The sequence below is a fragment of the Echinops telfairi genome, unplaced genomic scaffold, assembly GCF_000313985.2.
Source record: "Echinops telfairi isolate 266 unplaced genomic scaffold, ASM31398v2 ScPeMD7_7424;HRSCAF=8462, whole genome shotgun sequence".
Taxonomy (NCBI): domain Eukaryota; kingdom Metazoa; phylum Chordata; class Mammalia; order Afrosoricida; family Tenrecidae; genus Echinops; species Echinops telfairi.
Genome location: NW_022111324.1, coordinates 91,695,549 through 91,716,363, shown reverse-complemented (window position 1 = coordinate 91,716,363; position 20,815 = coordinate 91,695,549). Strand labels below are relative to the sequence as shown.

Sequence of the window (20,815 nt, the reverse complement as noted above, 5' to 3'; positions counted from 1 at the left end):
GAGACGAAAAATCCCTCTCGGACTAGAGGTCCTGGCCCCCAATCGCCCAGCCCTCCAGAGGACGGCAACGTTGATCTTCCGTAGCTTCCTCCGGGCAAAGGTCCAAGCGGTGGCTGTGGTAGCGGCAAGCTTCAGAGTCCTCCTCCGTTCCAGGGCCCGAGCAGCTCACTCCGGACTCGACTAACGGGCAAACATTGCTCCCCCCAACCCACCCCAAGCTCCCCCCTTTTCCCTCTTTGCTCCCCGCCCCTAGATTTTTCTCCCCTCCCCTACCTCGTTCCCGGATGGCCTTTTAGACAGCCTCTTATTGGTTAGAGTTCTTTAGAGCAAGCCTGTATTTTGTTCTTATTGGTCCCTGAGATACAAACATCGACGCCATTTCCCCACCAGTTCTATGGAAACAGAAAGTTACGTCTTAAAGCTTTCTGGGAAATGTAGTCCACTCCCCGATGTCAGTGCGCAGCCCCCTCGCGCAGAAGAACTACAATACCCGCAAGGCCCCGCGACTGCGGGGGCCAGGAGAGGGGGAGGAAAGGGGCGGGAGCGACAAAGCGGTGGGGAGGCGGCATTGACGCCTGCGCAGTGTGACCGGGATGGCGTATTTTCTTGCACCGAGTAATGCGGCGTCGCTGGCTTGTGAGGGCGGAGAATTCTGTGAAGTAGGGGAGGGATTCAAGTAGGCGTCAGAAGGAACTGTGGCCTGAACTGTACCGTGGGAACTTAATTCTGGGCACAGCTACTCCCGGACCCGTAGCGAGAGACTCGTGATACCCTCCTTAAACCGTGAGCGGTGGTGCCGGGGGCGGGGCGGGGGGGCCGGTGAGGGGGACCGGGAGGGAAGAAAGAAAAGGGAGGTGAGGACCCGGATGTTGAACCGGACGGTTAGTTTTCATTTTCCATCTCTGTTGACCTGGCAGAGTTGGGTTGAAGAGAGCAAGAGAGGACAAGGAAGCAGGAACCTTGCGGCCCCTGTGCTAGGCGGAGTAAAGATGTGAGGTTCTTTCACCAACCTTTTGTTGAAAATCTTCCTCCAAATTATTTAAATCCTTTCCCAGATGTCTCAAGCAATTTTCTTCAGCCCTTCTTGGGTTTGAAGGATTCACGCTGCGCTTCATATTTCTGTCTGTATTTAGCAACTCTGAAACCTGACGCCTTCCATTAACAAAAACGTTGCATGATGTTTTTTACACTTTTTATGTGCAAGTCATTTGATCTTGTAACGCGCTAGTTGTAAATACCATGTGTTCTTGGATCAGGCCACGTATTGGTAGAGCGCTTATCTTGTGGAAAAGCTGATAATTCCATACCCTCAAGGACCCTAGTATAAGGAGACAAGCGGTTCAGCAAAATGAACTCACAATTTGGTGTAAAATTACTGCGATGCTACAAAGAAGAGTTACATGATGTGAGAGTTTGTAGTAGAGAAGTTTAGGAAGGTAAAGGAAGACTTCAAAGGAAATGAGGATTAAGCTGACGGGTTGTTCAGGCTCCCGGGTCGCTGCCATCGAGTGGACTCATGTCAGTCTATTGGACAGGGTAGAACTACTACCCTTGAGAGTCTCTGGTGTATCTTTGGAGAGCAGTCTGCATTTGAACCACTGCTTTTATTAGCTGCCCAATGCCTAACCCAGAGCGTCTTTGAGATGACGGGTTAGAAGGAGTTAAGAAAAGAAAATACAGTATGCCTGATAAGCTGATGGAGAGGTTCATTGGAAGGGAACACGAGTAGGGGTAGGATAAGCTTGATACCAGAGAGTAATTAAGCCCAGAGTCAAATTTAGCTGAGATAGCTAACTGAAGAGTGGAGGATTAGACCAGCTAGTCAATGCTGGGATCCCAACCCAAGAGAGATTCTGTTGTTTGTGCTGAAGACCATTGATTCACTCTTTAAGGAAAGTGAGGAATGTTTCAGACTCTTTCACTAGTAAACTGCTATGGAGTTGATTCCCATTTGTAGCAGCCTCACAGGGCAGGATATATACCCTGTGCGTTTCCAAGACTAACTCTTCAAAGAATGTAACTAACTCTTCTTGGGAGTAAAGTACTTTATTCCACAATTTCAAATTACTGACCTGGCAGATAGCAGGGGGATAACCACTAAGGAACTAGGGCTCCCTTGCACTAGTGTTCGCTACAAACAAACTAGTAGCATACTTGTAAAGTGCTAATATCTCTTTTAAGTTTGGTACATGGTAGGTGAGCTTTCCAACTGTGATAAATTGGAGCCATTTGTGTTAAGAAAAGAGAGAAATAGAAGTCCTCATATTTTCCAACTCAGGATAATTGTATAAATATCCTTCTAGAAATGGAAGATTGACTTTGAGGAGTATTCAGAAGTCTCTGAAAACGGAAAACAATTTTAAATGTTTAACTTGTATTTAAGTTAAGGAAATAACATCAATGAACACTAAAAATCGATACAAAGGTTAGTTCTGATTTCTGGATCCATAACTTTACAAATGTTAATCATCCAGGCAGAAATAAAAAAGATTTCTTGAAATGTGGTTGTATTGGTATTTATGTAAGTCTAATGTGTTTGAAGAAGATACAGACATGATTTTGCTCTTGGAAAAAGATCACTACTAACTGGATTAGATAGAGGACAGTGTAAAGAAAGGTGCTTTTCAAATTTTACTTTAATTTTGCCCAATAATCTTTTACCCAAGGGATTATTTTGTGCTTAGGAAACATTTGCTTCTTTCATTCATTTCTTAAGAATGAGGTAAGCTATGACAGAGTTAGACACCTGTCAAAAAGTATAGGTTAAGAAATTTTGAGTGATTTCAAAATATTTTCTGAGCATTTTCCCCTTACGGCTTATTTAATACTAATTGCTAGTCAAAGTAGATGTAGAAATATTCTATATGGGCTATTTCTCTTTAAATTTTGTAATCTGCCATCAATAAAAGTTACACCAATATAATTTATGTCTGTCCTTATGCAAACATGAATATTTATTTAGCATTAAAAAATGGAAATATCCTATAGGTGGAGATATTCATCAGAGGTACATGTAAAGGATTTGAGGGACTACATAGTCCTTGAGAAATTATATTTAGAGTTCATGGATATGCATATTTTATGTATGGACATATTTACAAGGAGTGTTTTTTTGTTTTGTTTTTCAATTTATCAGAAGATTCTTAATCAAATTCTCAAAAGATTTTTCTGAACCGTGACATATTTTACACTGTGCAGAAACATAAAACAATTTATTTGATAGGTCTGTATTATTAATTTAGGACATTGCTATGATGGAATAGTGGTATGGGTTTGCCTGCAATCAGCAAGATCAGCAGTCTGAAATCACCAACTTTTCAGCATGAGAAAGAAGGGACTTTGTACACTGGTGAACAGTTATGGTCTCAGAAACTCACAAGAGCAGTTCTACCTTGTCCTAAAAGGCTCGCTGTGAGTTAGCATTAACTTAATGGCAATGAGTTTAATTTTAGTTTTGTTTTGTTTTTATTAAGCACATGCCTCTTACTTGCCTTACACTGCATAGATAGTAGCCATAAAATAACCCAGACTCATTGCCATTGAGTCAGTTTAGACTCCTGGTGACTTATTAGAGCAGAATAGAACTGCCCCGCTGGGTTTCTGAAACTTTAACTCTTTGTGGGAGTACAAAGCCTCATCATTCTCCTGCAGAGCACCTGGTGGTTGGCAGTCCCAATCACAATCACAGTTAATAATGATAAGTATTCCTAAGTATCTTTTTCAGAGCTGCTTGGGTTCGAGACCCAATCTGGGTCATGTAACTGAATGTAAGAATGGTGAAAAATTCTGAATGCATAATGACCAAAAAGTAATTCAAATTAAAAACCCAACAAACCAGAGATGTTTCTGACAGTGCTTCCTCATGTGGCATCAAGCGACTTCACAGCCTTGAATCTTCACACACAACATGTTCATGTAGTCACTGTAACACCTATCTCTAGTCCAGGACCTCTGTCCCCAACTCTAAACTTCATATTTAACTTGCTGATTTTTATTTCCACTTGTATTTCTCAGTCCCCATTGCTATCAAGTCACTTCTGACACTTGAGGTTTCTTCGGCTTTTTCCATTCTTAGCCTCTTTTAGCCCCGAGCATTTTTACATGACCCTGGGTATAGAAAATAAGTATACCCCCGAAAAAGTATACAAATCAAGCACAACTTTTAATGAAGTTAATAGTTTTGAAGGACAACATCTATTTCTGGTGCTATTTGGGGGGCTTTGAGTGCATGTTGTGTATTCATAACCAAAGCTACAGTGAAGTCACAGGATGCAACTTGGGCAAATGCTGCCAGAAAAACCTCAGATTCGTTACATGTTTGATTTTGAATTAGTTTTTGATCCTTGCACTTTCAGAGACCTTTTATTGGAGCTCCAGTGGTGCAATCGGTTAGCGCTCAGTACTTATACAGAAACCTTTTATTGCAGGAATTTTTTGCCACACCCACATTCAGGTATATAAGATCATGGACCTCAGCTTAAGAAGCTCTGGTTTAAATCAGATTTCTAGTTAAGTCAGAACAGGTGCATACTGTTGTTATTTAGCTTTAGTGCAAAAAAAATTGCTGAAACCCTTTTCAATCATTTAAAGGCATGTGCAGCAAGTTAAGGTGATTGTAATGATGAATTTGTTGTTAGTAAGGTTGGGGTTGGTTTAACCATTTAAAAGTGACCACATACTTACATAACATTAAAGGAAAGGTATCTACTGTCCAAAAAGGAGCCCTGGTGACATAGTGGTTACTAACTGCAAGGTCAGCAGTTCTAAACCACTAGCCACATCAAGGGAGAAAGACAATGCTGCCTACTCCCATAGAGTCACAATCTGGAAACTCATAGGTGCAGTTCTATCATGCCCTATACAATCACTATGGGGTGGGAGGTTTTTTGTTTGTTATTCATGTGTTGTCCAGTTGTCTATGAGTTAAGATTTGAACCTGTGGACTGCTTGTATTTCATTCTTTTCTCCTGTTGCATGTTAGATAATTCATTCCATCACTAATATGTGATAGAGGTGGTAATGTGTTTAACCCGTGTTACCCTTGTATCAAGAAACATTAAATAGCTAATTTTCACTACTTAAGTCATGGTGCTCACAGTTAAGTGTTGGCCTCCCAATCACAGGGTTGCAGATTCAAACTCACCAATCACACCTTGTAAGAAAAACAAGGCTATCTGCTTCCATAAAGATTTACAGCCTAAAAAACCCTACATGGAGTTGCTGCAGTTCATAATTGACTTCATAGTGATTTGGGGTTTGGGTTGGTGGGTAGTTCTTGGATCCACAATCAGTACCCAAGGAAGCAGCTATCAAAAAAACAAGTGATGCCATTGCATCAGACCAGTCTAATGCAACCCCCCTGTCCACTGCCATCAAGTAGATTTCAACTCATACCTATCCTGCATAGGGTTTTGGAGACGGTAAATCTTTATGGGAACATAATTTCATGCATTTACTGTGCAGTGACTGATGGGTTCACACCACCAACCTTACAGTTAGCAAATCCAATGATTACCTGACAGTGTCACCAGAGTTCTTTGTAAAAGGCATCTTTAAAGTGCTAAACACATACAAAGATGTCAGTTTGAGGACTTAAGTTCAGCTAACCAAAACCCCTGACATCAAAGTCAATGTGACTCAAAGCAACCCTATATAGGGTTTTCAAGATAGCGATCTTTACAGAATTGGATAGACTCTTTCACAAAGTTGGTGGTGGATTTGAACCACTGACCTGGTAGTTAACAGTCAAATCCTGACATTTCAACCAGAATTCCTACACCTGACTCAAGCCATGGTACTTTGAATCTGTCTTGGAAGAAGTACATCCAGAATGCTCATTAGGAGTGAGGGTGGCAAGACTTTATTTTGTATCCTTTGCACATGTCATAAGGAGGGACCAATCTGTAGAGAAAGTCATCATGCTTGGTAAAAAGACCCTCAATGAGATGGATTGACACAGTGGCTGTAACCATGGGCTCAAACAGAAAAATTAGAAGAATGGAGCAGGACCAAGTAGTGTTTTGTTCTATTTTACACAGGGTTGCTGCGTCCAGACGAACCCGGTATCACCCAACAATGACAAAATGGTCTTAGCTCTACTGATCTCTTAATAAAGTAAATACCAGCATTAATAATATTTGGGGAGTGGTTTTGTTTTTGTGGTCACTCTCACTTTATTCACCAATTTTCAAGTTTGATTACCTGCATAAATATGAACCCATATACTCTCATACTGACATAGGCCCAAAGGCTTGCATATTGGCACAAGATGAGTTCTGCCCTGCTAAGTGTATTTTACATTTTCTAATTTATTCCAGGAAAGAAAAACAGAACTAGAATTGCCTTATCTCAGAGAGTGTGAATTATGGATGAGGTGATAGTCTCAGTTGAGTGGACTATGCAGGTTGCTTTTAGTACTGAGCATGAAATTAATAAAACTTCAGAATTTAAAAAACACATCCTGAGTCTCATGAAAAACATTACCACACCTTCAATTATATAGTTGTGTGATAGAAAAGCCAGTGGCCATCGAGTCAGCTATGATTCATGGTGAATCTCCTATGTACTGCATTAGAGATGTGCTCCATGGGTTTGTCAGTGGCTGATTACCAGGCCTTTCTTCGAGGAATTTCTGTGTGAATTCAAACCTCAGGCCTTTCTGGTTAGCGAAACATATTACCATATGGTGGACCAGAATTAGTTGACATCAAGTCAATTCCGACAGATGTGGACTCTTTATATTTCCGAATATAACTGTTCTTCCCAGAGTTTTCTTAGCCGCGACTTTTCAGAAGCATATTGGCAGGCTTTTCTTCCGAGGTGCTTCTAGGTGAGTTGAAACCTGCAACCTTTAGCAGCCCAGTGTTTACCTGTTTGTACCATCCATAGACTCATGGTATAGTGGAAGTAACCTATTAAATCATCCTGTCTGCATAGCAACCTCATAGACCAGAATAGAACTACCCCTGTGGGTTTCAGCGACAATAACTTCTAGAGGAATAGAAAACCTCATTTTTCTCCCATAGAACAGTTGGTGAAGTTGAACTGGTGGCCTTGAGGTTAACAATCCAACACTTAACCTACTATACCATCAGGGAGTTGGAATCTACTCGTGGCAATGAATTTGGCAATAACAGTGAGTTTCTTTCTTAACCCTTTATCAGGCATACGCATCAGAATCACAGCCTGTGACATCATCATGTTGAAACTAAAGATTACTCGTCCTCAGCCCAGATTTAATGAGTCATTAAAAGACCTTTGAGTAGCCAAAACACAAATATATGAACTTCATTTTTTTTATTTAAAAAGTGGCCCTTGTACAAATGTGCTTTACACAATTGATGTATGTATGGATTGTGATAAGAGTTGTATGAACCCCTAATAAAACGATTTAAAAGTTTTGAGAAGTGGCCCTTGCTCAAGCAGATAAGCCGATATACTTTATTAGCTCTAAGGTCTCTTTCTAAAATTTCATAATGTGTAACCTGATAGCATTAAACCTGAACTGCAATTAGGTACTAGACTACATTTAGTTGTGTGGTATATCTTATGTGCAGCTTTCACTGATTAAGCAAGCAGCAGTGATCATTGACATTAAGTCATAGTTGAAATAGCAAAGTGTTGGTGGCAAAGGTGAAACACCCAAAAGGTATGTAAGATAGCAAAGCAGTAGGAATTAGAACCTTAATATGAGGACAAATGGAAAAATATGGCTACAAAGAAGCAATAGAAATTCACCCAAAACCAAAAACTAAACTCACTGCCATGTAGATGATTCCAAGCAATATTTTAGGAAATGTAAATGTGAAAGAATAATATAGCGTTACCGGAGAAATTTTTTTTTAATGTAATTGCATCCAAATTCATACATGCTTAAACCAGAATATCTGAAATGGATTGATAGTAGAGAAAATACATTGTTTCCTCTGACACTTAAAATTTAAATATATAAAGCATATCCATCTTATTGCTCAGGGGAAAGTGTATACATAGTATGTATAATCAAATGTAGAAATCACTGATTCTGTAGTTTTTCTTTTTAACATGTGTTTGATAGCAATAATTCACATCTTTTATGAGTCATTAAAATAGGAAAGGCATAAAGAAACCAGCTAAAAAAAAAGGAAAATACTTATCCCAATGTATTCACTTGAAAAATAATTTTCTTAAATATAATTTACGTACCATACAATTCACTCAAAGTGTACAATTAAGTATTTTTTTTGTATATTCATAACCATCTTAAGTCTCAAGTTTTACAGCATTTTGGTCCTCCCTTCCTCAAAAGAATCACTAAACCACGTCACAGCCACTAGGGCTATCATCAGTAAAAATAAATGTTATGAGGATGTGGAGAGATTGGAACCTTTGTGCACTGCTGATGGGAATGTAAATGTGGGAAAGTGTGGCAATTCATGATAAACATAGAATTATAGGCAAGCAAATTCACTGTTAATACATTCAAAAGACGTGAAAACGGATTCAAGCACATCCAGGTCCACCAGTATTCATTGTTGTTAGGTGCTGTTGAGTTTAGTCTGACTCATAGAGACCCAGTGTACAACAGAGTAAAACACAGCCTTCAACCCTGTCTTGTACCATCCTCAAAATTGTTTTTTGAGCCTGTTGATGCAGATACTGTGTTTATCCATCTTGTCGTGTTTGAGGGTCTTCCTCTTTTTTGCTGCCCCACTACTTTACCAAGCATGATATCCTGCAGGGGCTGGTTTATCTTAACATGTCCAAAGTGTGTAAGATGACCTCTTACCATCCTTGCCTCTAAAGAGCATTGTGGTGGTTCCTCTTGCAAGACAGATTTATTTGTTCTTTTTTTCTTTTTTAAATCATTTTATTGGTGGTTCATACAACTCATCACAATCCATACATCCATCCCTTGTGTCAAGCACATTTGTACATTTGTTGCCATCATTCTCAAAACATTTTCTTTCTACTTGAGCCCTTGGTATCAGCTCCTCATTCTTCATGTAATCCAGCTTCTCAGATTATTTGCTCCGCATACAGATTGAATGAGTATGATGAGAGAATAATACTCTGGCAAAAACTTTTATTGATTTTTAAATCATGCTATAGTCATAACATTAAACAGTCAAAACATAGAACTACAGCCCAAATGTTTATCAGTAAATAAATAAAATGTACATGCATACGATGGGATATTATACAGCCATGAAAAGGAATGAATATATGCTCTACCTTGGATGCTAAGTGCATTATTGGTAAGTGCAATAAGCTAGATGCAGACCAACGTGTTATTTAATTCCACTTATTTAAGATAAGCAAAATTATAGAGACAGAGTACACCTGGGCTTACCAGATGTTTAAAAGAAGAAGAAAGGAGCTATTGCTTAATGGGGAGAGAGAGAGAGAGAGTTGTGTGTGTGTGTGAGAGAGAGATAAAGCTAAACTAAGCCTCTCCTCTAAAAGTGACTCATAAGTCTGTGGGACCAACTCCTGGCAATTCTAAAAGACAGTAGAACTCCACCATAGGGTTTCCAAGGTTGTAAATATTTGTAGAAGCCAACTGCCACGTCTTTCTCCCTTGGAGCAGCTAGTGCAGCAGTTCTCAATCTGTGGGTCACAACCCTTTTGGGGGTCGAATGACAAAATTACAGTTATGAAGTAGCAACGAAAATAATTTTTATGGTTTGGGGTCACCACAACATGAGGAGCTGTATTAAAGGGTTGTGACATTAGGAAAGTCGAGAACTACTGAGCTAGTGGATTTGAAGCACAGAAATCTTGATTCATCACAGACCACTTTAACCCCTGTGCCGCCAGGGCTTCTTGGAATCATAAGAAAGATCTGGAAATAGTAATGGTGGTTATTGCATAGATATACTTAGCATACTGCATTGTAAACTCAAAATGTAAAATGGTAAATGATATATATGTCAATGAGTTTTTAAAAGTTTGTAAGAAAATTCAAAGGTACTGGGGTTTTTCCATTGAACTATCTGAGGTCCTCTAGTATTTTAACACAGTTTACATGGGAAAAGGATGGGTGGAGGAAGGCCACTAGCAATCACTCCTTTATTCCTTAGCCTCCACAGTCCTAGGCAGCCACTAATCTACTTTATGTCTCTCTAGACTTACTTATTCTCAATATTTAATGTATATGAAATCACATAAAAATTGAGTCTTTTGTGACTGGCTTCTTTTGCTTAAGATGATGCTTTTAAGGTTTGTCCGTGTATAATTTTAAGCCTGAACTAATGATCTCCCTTTCTAAAGCATGGAAGATAAAAATTCCTGAATATAATTTGGTTGATTATACCTTTTTTATGTTTCTCCTGTGAACAGATCTGCTTTGAAATTTAAAAGCAATGGAGATGGCTCAAGAAACAGTCCAAAGAATTCTTCTAGAACCCTACAAGTACTTGCTTCAATTACCAGGTAGCCATTCAGTTACAGTCCATATATATAGTAGTTTGCTTAATATACCAAGTCATTAAAATATTAGCACCTTTTAGAAAAATTTTTATGTACATTTTAGAAAATTTCCAAGTATAGAACATAACTTAAAAAATTAAAATATTCTGGTGCCTTATTAAAGACTTGTTTTTCCCTTTATGGATACCACATACTGTATATACTCAATTATAAGCTGACCTGTATATCAGCCAAGGCACCTAATTTTACCACAAAAACTACATTAAAAATGTGCTGAAAAACTCAGGCTTATACACAAGCATATACGGTATTCCTATTATTTTTTTAGGTATATGGGGAAGTTATGCAACTTTGTATACCAAAAAAACCAAAACACTTATCTTCCACTATCTCACACACCGCATGTCTTATACACTTAGCTTCGTTGAGTGAAAATAGTAATGCTTCTATTCCACAATATTGGGAAACATGTTCTTAGTTCTCCCTGAGTCCATTCCAACTCAGGGTGACCCCATGTATATGAAACTGCACCATCGGTTTTCAAGGCTGTGACTTTACGGAAGCAGCTCACCAGGCTGCCTCCTAGGGCATTTCTGTATAGATTCTAGCTACCGCCCTTTTGGCTGCTAGTCACACATTTAACTTGCACTATCCAGGGACTGCTTTGGAAACATAATCCACATTATTTCTATGTAAGGCTCTGTCACCAGACAAGATTTCTTATAGTAGCACCTGCCAAATCTGATGGGTGGGGGGAGTGTTGTTTTCAAATTCATTTATAAGCATTGGACTTTTGAGTATTCTTTTTCACAATAAAAATGATAAGAAAACCCATTGACCCACTGTTACAGAGTCAATTCCAACTGCTGGCACCCTATAGAACAAAGTAGAACTGGCCCATCTGGTGTCCAAGGGTGTGAAGCTTTTTAAATTTAATTTTCATTTTTTTTAATTTAATTTTTTAATTAAAAGATCATGTTATTGGTGACGCTTACAATAATCCATACATCAGTTATATCAAACATATTTGTACATATGTTGCCATCATTATTTTTTTAGACACTGACTTTCTATTGAAACCTGGTGTCAGCTCCTCCCCCACACGTGACCCCTTGATAAATGATAAATTATTACTATTTTCATATCTTACACCGACCACTGTCTCCCTTCCCCCACAGTGTCTGTTGTTCATCCCCCTGTAAGGGGGTGGGGCGGTTATATGTCAATCATTGTGATTGGTTCTCCCTTCTTCCGCACATTCCCCATACCTTTCTGGTATCGCTACTCCCATTCTTATTCCTGGATTCTATGTGCCGTGAGCTCTTATCTCTCATCTGTAGCTGTGCATATGCCCTGCAGTGAAAGGCAGGACTGGGGCCATGATAGTAGGGGGTGAAGAAGACTCAAGGAGCCAGAGGAATATTGTGTGTTATCATTGGTGCAATACTGCGCCCTAGTTGACTCACCCCTTCCTCTGACCCTTCTGTGAGGGGATGCCCCATTGTGTACAGTTGGGCTTTGGGTCTCTGCTCTGACCCCTTTGTTCTCAATAATATGGGTTTTTGTTTGTTTGTTTGTTTTGGGCATTCTGATGCCTGTTACCCGCTCCTGAAGACACATTATGATTGTACGGGGTAGTGTGCTTCGTCTATGTAGGCTTGTTGCTTCTCTGCTAGATGACTGCTTGTTTAACTTCAAGCCTTTATGACCCCAGACACTATATCTTTTGCTAGCCAGGCACCATCCGCTGTCTTCACCACATTTGCTTATGTAAACTTAATTTTTATGATGTAACAGTGTTATTGGCCTCTAATTCACAAATCAATCGTTTAGTCATCCTAAGAAGGGGTGTACATCATTACCACAATCAGTTTTAAAATGTTTTCTTCTTTCTTGTTCTTGTTATTAACTCCCCATTTCTCCCAACCTCCCATGCTATATCCCCAAGGAAACATTAATCCAGTCACTACCTTTATAGATTTACCTATGCTGGATTTCAAATACAGAAAAACATTAAAAAGCAAAAAAAAAAAAAATCTTTAGCACAATACCAGATTAAAACAGAAAAAACCTCAATTGAAAAGTAGAAAATATCAAATACTGGAACAAATATAAAATGGGCAAAAAAGGAGATAAAGTGCCACATGTTTACCTAATTTTATCTGAAATAATACACTTTCCAATGCATTGTGTGTGGTAGCAAGGCTATTCACGTCCCTGGTTTATGGTCAGAGGGAGTTCATTAGAGGCTTAATCCACATATTTTTTTCTCCTTCGCTTTTTTTTAACTGATACAACTTTAGAATGAATCAAAAAGGAGATAAAATAATAAGATATTACACTTAAATACTTCTGCCATAATCAACTTTGTCTGATAACACAACTATTCACATCCCTCACTTAAGGTCACAGATTTCAACAGAGGCTTAATACACCTGGGAATCTTGCAGATAGATTTTGGACTTTCACTGTCATCCATATCCTTCTGCAAACCAGGTGTTCACAATTTAAGCTCTGATACCATTCCCTCCTGATTTGGATTTTATTATTTACAATCCTTGGATCACACGGCTGGTGTGCTACTTCCATATGGACTTGTTGACACTTCACTTAGATGGCTGCTTGTTTGAAGACAAGCTTTTAAGACTCCAAACAATATCCTGCCTTTTAACCAGCCACCATCTCATTTCTTCACCATACTTTGCTATAGCACCCATTTCTTTAGTGATCTCTTCATGAGGATGAGCTTCAAACAGCACCAGGTCACAAGAACTTCTTATTCTTAGATTGGGGCTTGAATTAAGAGGGAGCCCAAAATCCATTCATATATCTATGGTTTATTTATGACTGTAGTGCACCTTCGAGACACTATTCTCATTTTATGTTCGAGAACATTACCAATCTTCCCCCTAAGGAAATTCTGTTGATAATGTCATTAATTTAGTCAGTGGTAAAGAATTTAAAACACTCAAGAAAAGGAAATTACACCAGTATAAATGAACTTATGAACCAAATACATGAATTGTTGACCTGTTCAGATTAAATTCTTAAGTGACTGGACATTATTTAATGAACAATGGGAGTTGGTGATAGGGCACAACTTTCAATAACAGTCACAACAGTAGAGTCATACCTACCAGATTAATACAGGTCATAGTACGGCAAAACAAACTCATTGCCATTCTTTCTATGCCAACTCATAGTAACCCTTAAAGATACTGCCCCTGCAAGTTTGCAAGACTATAACTCTTTGTGAGAGCAGAAAGCCCCGCCTTTCTTCCTCAAAGCAGCTGGTGGGTTAGAACTGTGAAGGGAGAAGCTAGGAGGATATTAAAATTATAAGTGTATAGTAGCCCCAAGCCACCATTCGTTGTGCACCCTCAAGGCAACAGACCCGAACCAAAGTATGTTGGTGGCTAATTATATGCCCTAAGGCTGTAAAATCTTCATTGAAACAAACTGCTACATCTTTCTCCCTTCAGTAGGTGGTATATTCAAATCACTGACGTTTCAGTTGAAAATAAAGCACTTTAATCAATGTGCCACCCCAGAAAATCAATTTAGCCCATGATGAAGATCAAGGATTGCATCCGTCAATATGGATTATAACTGAATGTAAAGCAGACCAAAATCCTCACAACTTGACCAATAGGTAACATCATGATAAATGGAGAAAAAGTTGAAATTGTCAAGGATTTTATCATGTTTGGATTCACAATTAGTGCTTAAAAATCAGCAATTAAAAGATCAATAGACAAGTTGCTAAGGAGCCCGAGAAGAAAGAATGTTTCGAAACTGATTGTGGTAGCAATTATATAATTCTACTGGATATGTTTGAACGATAACATATATGTATTAAATTCCAATTTAAAAAAACAAAAATGTCTCTTAACAGATACAAGATTGCATTAGGTAAAGCTGCTGAGCAAGACCTCTGAAACCAAACTTACTGTCCTTGTTTCTCTCTATTGCTTTCTTTTTCTTTCTGCTGCTTCCTGCTTCTTTCTGTCTCAAAAACCTCTGTGGTGTTGGTTATGTATACACAAACTCTTTATCATTTCCAAGGCATAACCTTTCCATCAGACTTGGAACTCACCAATTCCTTTTCAGAAGGCCACAGAGAGCTCATTTGCATACTAAGCTGTGGACCCTTAATTTGTGTAAACTCACTGTTTAGGAGTCAATGCTGACTCATAGCATCCCCCTGTTTAGGAGAGTAGAAAGCCCAGTTTCAAACTGTGACCATGCAGCTGACAGCCCAACATATTTTCAGTCACCTCATATGCATATGAAAGTCAGACATTGAATTGAGTAAGGAAGAACTCAGAAGAATCTATGCATTTGAATTGTGGTGCTGGCAAAGAATATTGAAAGTACCATGGACTAAAAAAAAAAGAAAGTACCATGGACTGCTAAAATGAGAAACCAGTCTATCTTGGAAGCGGTATGCCAGAGTGCTCCTTGAAAGCAAGAATAATGAGACTTTGTCTTACATATTTTGGACATGTTGTCGGGAGAGACCAGTCCCTGGAGAAGGACATCATGTTGGATAGAGGGACATCAAAAATCAAAGAAGGCCCTCAAAGAGATGGATTGACACCTTGGCTGCAAGCATAGAAACAATTGTGAGGATGGTGCATGGCCAGGAAGTACTGGTCATGTTTGAACTGTGGAAAGATAAAGTCACTGCTTGGAACCAACGTGATGGCTTGTAACAACGGGCTCCAAAAGTGCTTGGGAAAAGTTTCATCTTTTTACTTTATCATTGACTTTGTCATAAATTGATGCATGTGGTTTCCCACTTTCCGTCTTGTAAGTTTATTTTACTTTGGATTTGTCAGTTTATAAATTGACTTTTATGTGGTATTGTTGTGTGTGTTAATCTTAATTGTCTACTGCTCTTGGTTCTCTGTCCAAAGAACCCCCCTTAGTATTTCTTGTAAGGATGGTCTGCTTTCTTCAAATTCCTCTAATTTTTGTTCATCTGAAAACATTTTAATTTCAGTGTTGTGTTTGAGGAAATGTTTTGCTGAGTTTTTGGCTAGCCGTTGTTGTTTTTCAGAGTTTTATATATGTCATCCCATTGTCATCTTGCCTGCATGATTTCTGCTGTAAAATAAAATTTCAGTCATTTTCCTTATTGGCATATAATTCACATACCATACAATGTAATGGTTTAAATATATTTAAAAGTTGTACAAGATTTTAGTCTTACTGTGTCTCCTTTGTAGGTAACTTCATTTTTCCCAAGCTACCCTCAGGATATTCTTCTTGTCTTTGGTTTTGGGGAGTACAATTATCATGTATATTGGTGATTTTCTTTATCTGTCTTTTTGGGGATTCGTTCAGCTTCTTGGATATATGCTAGTGGGTTTTTGTTTTTTGTTTTTTTGATGCTAGAGAAATTTTTTTCCAGAAACTTTTCAACAATTCTCTGTCCTCTTTGTTGTTTCTCCCTGTTCTAAAATTCTTAGTACATGTAAGTTAGCCCTCTTGATGGTGTCCCATGTAATTCTTAAAGTTTCTTCAAATTTTGGGGTTTTTTTTTTATCAGATTCTTTCTCTAGCAGATTAATATTGAGAGATTTGTCTTCAAGCTCACTTATTTGGCCTTCTATTTATTTAATTCTAATCTTCTCTTTCAATTATCTATTTTATAAATCTTAATATTATCTTGCCTTCTGAGATAGTTTATTGTGCCAGTCTGGCCAATAAACACAAGTGGGATTAACTGAAGGGCAGAGAGATAAATGTCTTGGTGAGTTTTGCGTTTCTTGTCTCTCGCTCTTTGATCATTGGACCAGTGTGCGGCTGCCTTGCTTGTCCTGTGCCTCAATTTAAAGGCTACACTACCTGTGGGACGCCTAGCCTGTGGACTGTGTCGCTGTAAGTTGAGGTCCCTTTAAGACATCTCTGGAGCTGGGGACTGGCAGTTGGTGACCTGGCTGGCAGTTGGTGACCTGCCTTCTGATTGGCTGCTGTGCTGACATAGCCTAGCTCTCTCTATAAATAGAGGAAGATCTGGCAGCAGACTAGACTTGAAGGACTGCGAGTCTCTCACAGGAGTGAGTTGCGTTGAGCCATTTGTAGTGCTTTATAGTTTAACTGTTTATTTCTTGTATAATATATTTATGTTTATGATTTAACAGTTCATTTCTTGTTATATATCTAATTAGCTTTATAAATAAATATATTAAATTATCAGCAATTTGGTTTTATATCTCTAGAGAACCCTGTCTAACCCACCTTCATTTATTTCAAATCACTGTACATATATTTAGCTTTTGTGAAAACACTGCCTGCCTCTTCTGGTACCAAAAAACCCTAAAAATTGTTTCAGGAAAGTAGAGAAATAGCCAGCGTAAATAACGAAAAAGTGCACCATAATCACTGCTGAACTGCAGTCATTTCTTATTTTCTCATGTTTCTTAATTCCTTTTCTGAATTTATTTATTGTCCCTTTGTTCTGTTCAAACTAACTCTTGCTCTATGTACAGGTGGGTTCTACATTGTGAGCACAATTACATGTTCTGAAATTCCTATACTTTGCCATGTTGTCCATAATTTGTTCTGATCATACAGTCTAATGAATGACTTTGCCTAGTCAATGTAAGACAAGTAAACATCTTTCTGATATTTTCTACTACCATTCAAGATCCATCTCGTGCCAGAAATTTCATCTCCTGCCCCACATCTTTTTCTGAATCCTCCTTGAATTTCTTGCAGCATGCTGTCAATGTACTATTACAACCTTCTTTTTTTAATGTTCAGCAAAATTTTACTTGTATAAATGTTAATGATACTGTTTGATAATTTCTCCATTCTGTCTTATTTATTTTTAATTTTTTTATTCTGTTTTAAATGGGCACAGATAAGCATCTCTTCAGTTGGTTGGCCAGGTAAAAGCTAAAAGGGGAACTCTCTAGAGACAGTCAATAGATGGTTCCTTGGAGGTATGACAGGAGGAGGTTGAGGGGGAATGGGGAGCCAAAAATGAAGGGTACAAGAAAATGTTCTAAGATTAAATTGTGGTTATGATTGTACAACTCTTTGTGATGGGATTGAACTCTTCAATTATATATGATTTATATGCCATTAAAATTGTTGGGGGAAAAAGGACTGGGTTTGTAAACCAACTTCGGAGTTTCTTTAGCTTGCCTTAATTATTAAAAGTGTTTGCTTTTCTACAGTGGTTGTGGGTGAAACATAAATTTTTAAATTATTAAATGGATAAGTTTAAATAACTAAATTAAAAATAAAATAAAGTAAAATACATAACTAAATTAATACTTTTAATAGATAATATTATCTTCATTTTGTCTTAAAATCTTATTTTTTTATTATAGGTAAACAAATAAGAACCAAGCTTTCACAAGCTTTTAATCATTGGCTGAAAGTTCCAGAAGACAAACTACAGGTATTTAGGCAATTCCAATCTTTGTCTTAATCATCATATATTAATAGATGTCATCTAAAAAATGCTCGTAGCTCTTGACTCAGTTTAATATGTGTGTAAAATATTTTGTATTGAGTTTGCTAAATAAGGATTCAGGAGGCCTGGTTGCATAGTGGGTTCTGCCTTGGGCTGCTAATCACAGTGTCATCAGTTTGCAACCATGGAAGAAAGTTTGCTCCATGGAAGAAAGATGAGGTTTTCTACTCCCTTAAAGATGTTCCGTCTCAGCAACCCACATTAGCAGCTCTACTCTGTCTCAAAGAGTTGTTATGAATCAGAATAGACTCAACAGCTTTTGAGTGAGAAATAATCATCCATTGTAAAAAAAATGATACTTGAAGCTTTTATAATCTATTATGATGATTTTGTATTTACAAACTGTTTTGGAAAGTTCAAAGAATAAGAAAGTCTTCAATTGTCTCTTTTTTTAGGTTATCATTGAAGTAACAGAAATGTTACATAATGCCAGTTTACTTATTGATGATATCGAAGACAACTCTAAACTTCGACGTGGCTTTCCAGTGGCTCATAGCATCTATGGGATTCCGTCTGTCATCAATTCTGCTAATTATGTATATTTTCTAGGTTTAGAAAAAGTCTTGACCCTTGATCACCCAGATGCAGTGAAACTTTTTACTCGCCAACTTTTAGAACTCCATCAGGGACAAGGCCTAGATATATACTGGAGGGATAATTACACTTGTCCCACTGAAGAAGACTATAAAGCTATGGTCCTTCAAAAGACTGGTGGACTGTTTGGATTAGCTGTAGGTCTCATGCAATTGTTTTCTGATTACAAAGAAGATTTAAAGCCTCTACTTAATACACTTGGGCTCTTTTTCCAAATTAGGGATGACTATGCTAATCTACACTCCAACGAATATAGTGAAAACAAAAGCTTTTGTGAAGATCTAACTGAAGGAAAGTTCTCATTTCCCACTATTCATGCTATTCGGTCAAGGCCTGAGAGCACCCAGGTGCAGAATATCTTGCGCCAGAGAACCGAAAATGTAGATGTTAAAAAATACTGTGTACATTATCTTGAGAATGTAGGTTCTTTTGAATACACTCAGAATACTCTGAAAGAGCTTGAATCTAAAGCTTATAAACAAATTGATGCACGAGGTGGGAACCCTGAACTAACAATGCTAATAAAACATTTAAGTAAAATGTTCAGAGAAAAAAATGAATGATATTAAGCCATTTTAATTAGGCCTGATAACTTATTTTTGTTATTTGTATTTTATCTTCTAAAATATTTGCTCCAATAGTGCTTAGTCTCAAAAAAACTAAGTGAATAAGTAAAGATGTGAATCAAGTTTTTCAATTTAAAACCCTCTGTACAGATAATTACCCAGTATAAACTTGAAAAGATGGAAAGAATCCACATTGAAATAGGTCTGAATTGGATGTCAGAATGTGCTGCTAGTGGGATACAGGGATCTACTCTGTCCTACTACAATGAATGTTCTATTGGTTCTGTCAATAAAGAAGACTAGCATCCAGAAATCTTTATCTAAATGTTTCCTAACTGCACTATATGGACAGTTCCCAATTCATCCAGTTGTAAGACAGTAGTACTATGGACTAGTTTCTGTAACTAGCTGGACCAGAGACCACAGGAACCCCTGTTACTCAGAATTTCTCAAGTTCCTCTCTTAAAATCCTCTTACTGAAATCTGTAAAAGTTAATAGTGATAAGCAATAAAATCTAGTCCTTTCCTCCCCCCCACCTCTCCTCACCTCACAAATTTTATGCCTTAACTTGAGAGCCTACACTTTCTAATATTCACCTTCAAATCTAAGGAGTTGTGGTGGCACAACAGTTAAGCACTCAGGTGATAACTTAAAATTGGCAGTACACACCTACCCAGCAGACCTCATGGGAAAAAGACCTAGAAAACCCTATGAGAAATCTGTGTCACATGGTGTGAGTTACAAATAGACATGGGATACCTAACAACAACCCAAATCCATTTCTATTTTTTCATGCTGATGTCATTTGTGTGCCCTAACACTAAAGTTAAGGCATTGTCTTTCCATTGGGAAGAAGATGAAAAGGTATATATAGACAATATCTTGGGAGGATACCTTATTTTTTCTGCCCTACCTCTCAAGAGTAGTGAAAATCATAAAAGAGCTATTTGCATACCTCACATGCAAAAGTAGAGGAAAATTCATTTTTCCTTCCCTCCCACATAACTACCTTTGAAGGCAATAGGTGCATGAATGCAAAGTATCTGTGCTTTCTGATTAAAAGGAAAAGTGTTAACTTGAGAACTAGACCCTAACAAAAGCAGCCAAAGGTCACATTTTCCAAAACTGATTGGATTTATACTACCTTAACCTTTATTTCCCTCTCTCTTTGTGTAAAAATTCAGCCCCAAGCCACTGGACCCATTGTGGCCCAAGTGATGGGGGGGAGTTGTTTTGTTTTGTATTTTAAAGGGTCATTTCCAAAAGAAGTGTTGACATCCCAGAATAGAACTTTGTTTCCTTAGAAACATTTTTTTTTCTCCAAATGCCTATATTTTTTTGTTTTTCTAAATCATATTAAATCACAATCCTTACATACATCCATTGTGTCAAACACATTTGTACATTTGAGAAACATTTTCTTGAATGACTCTATGTTACTTAATCTAGGACTAATCACCCTATAAGTGTATGAGAAAATTCACAGGAACCATTTGATCTAAATCTTTGAAAAGTTGAGTGTGATTATACTGAATTTTAAAATAATTCAAATTTTCCATTTTAACATGAATGATACCTCTTCTAAGTATCATTGGTATTTGTGTTTTATTAGAGAAATTTGAACTAAGTGTTTATAAACTTAAAACAGTGTTTTTCTTTAATCTTATTCTGACTTTACAAGCAGAGATTATTTACCTTTATAGAGATTGTGAAGGAGCTCTGGTGGTCCAGTGGATTAAATGCTCAGTTAAT

At 37.8% G+C, this 20,815-nt stretch overlaps 1 protein-coding gene across 2 annotated transcripts; it reads left to right on the top strand.

Moving 5' to 3' along the window:
* The first annotated feature begins 597 nt into the window (after positions 1-597).
* Positions 598-19,375, top strand: GGPS1 (geranylgeranyl diphosphate synthase 1). 2 transcript variants are annotated; one of them, XM_045298226.1, is made up of 5 exons: positions 598-783; positions 2,304-2,425; positions 10,321-10,413; positions 17,757-17,827; positions 18,298-19,375. In XM_045298226.1, exons 3-5 carry the CDS (start codon positions 10,344-10,346, stop codon positions 19,057-19,059), a joined length of 903 nt encoding a protein of 300 aa, XP_045154161.1. In that variant the 5' UTR covers positions 598-783; positions 2,304-2,425; positions 10,321-10,343; the 3' UTR covers positions 19,060-19,375. The 2 variants fall into 2 exon arrangements, with proteins under 2 accessions (XP_045154161.1, XP_004712238.1); XM_004712181.2 differs by lacking the exon at positions 2,304-2,425.
* Positions 19,376-20,815: the final 1,440 nt, after the last annotated feature.

What these genes read in the sequence shown, in the direction of transcription:
- GGPS1 (XM_004712181.2), top strand. Translation starts at nt 10,344, where the DNA reads ATGGAGATGGCTCAAGAAACAGTCCAAAGAATTCTTCTAGAACCCTAC. An exon ending in GTACTTGCTTCAATTACCAG is followed by an intron (nt 10,414 to 17,756) that starts GTAGCCATTCAG and finishes TTTTTATTATAG; the next exon opens with GTAAACAAATAAGAACCAAG. An exon ending in TTCCAGAAGACAAACTACAG is followed by an intron (nt 17,828 to 18,297) that starts GTATTTAGGCAA and finishes CTCTTTTTTTAG; the next exon opens with GTTATCATTGAAGTAACAGA.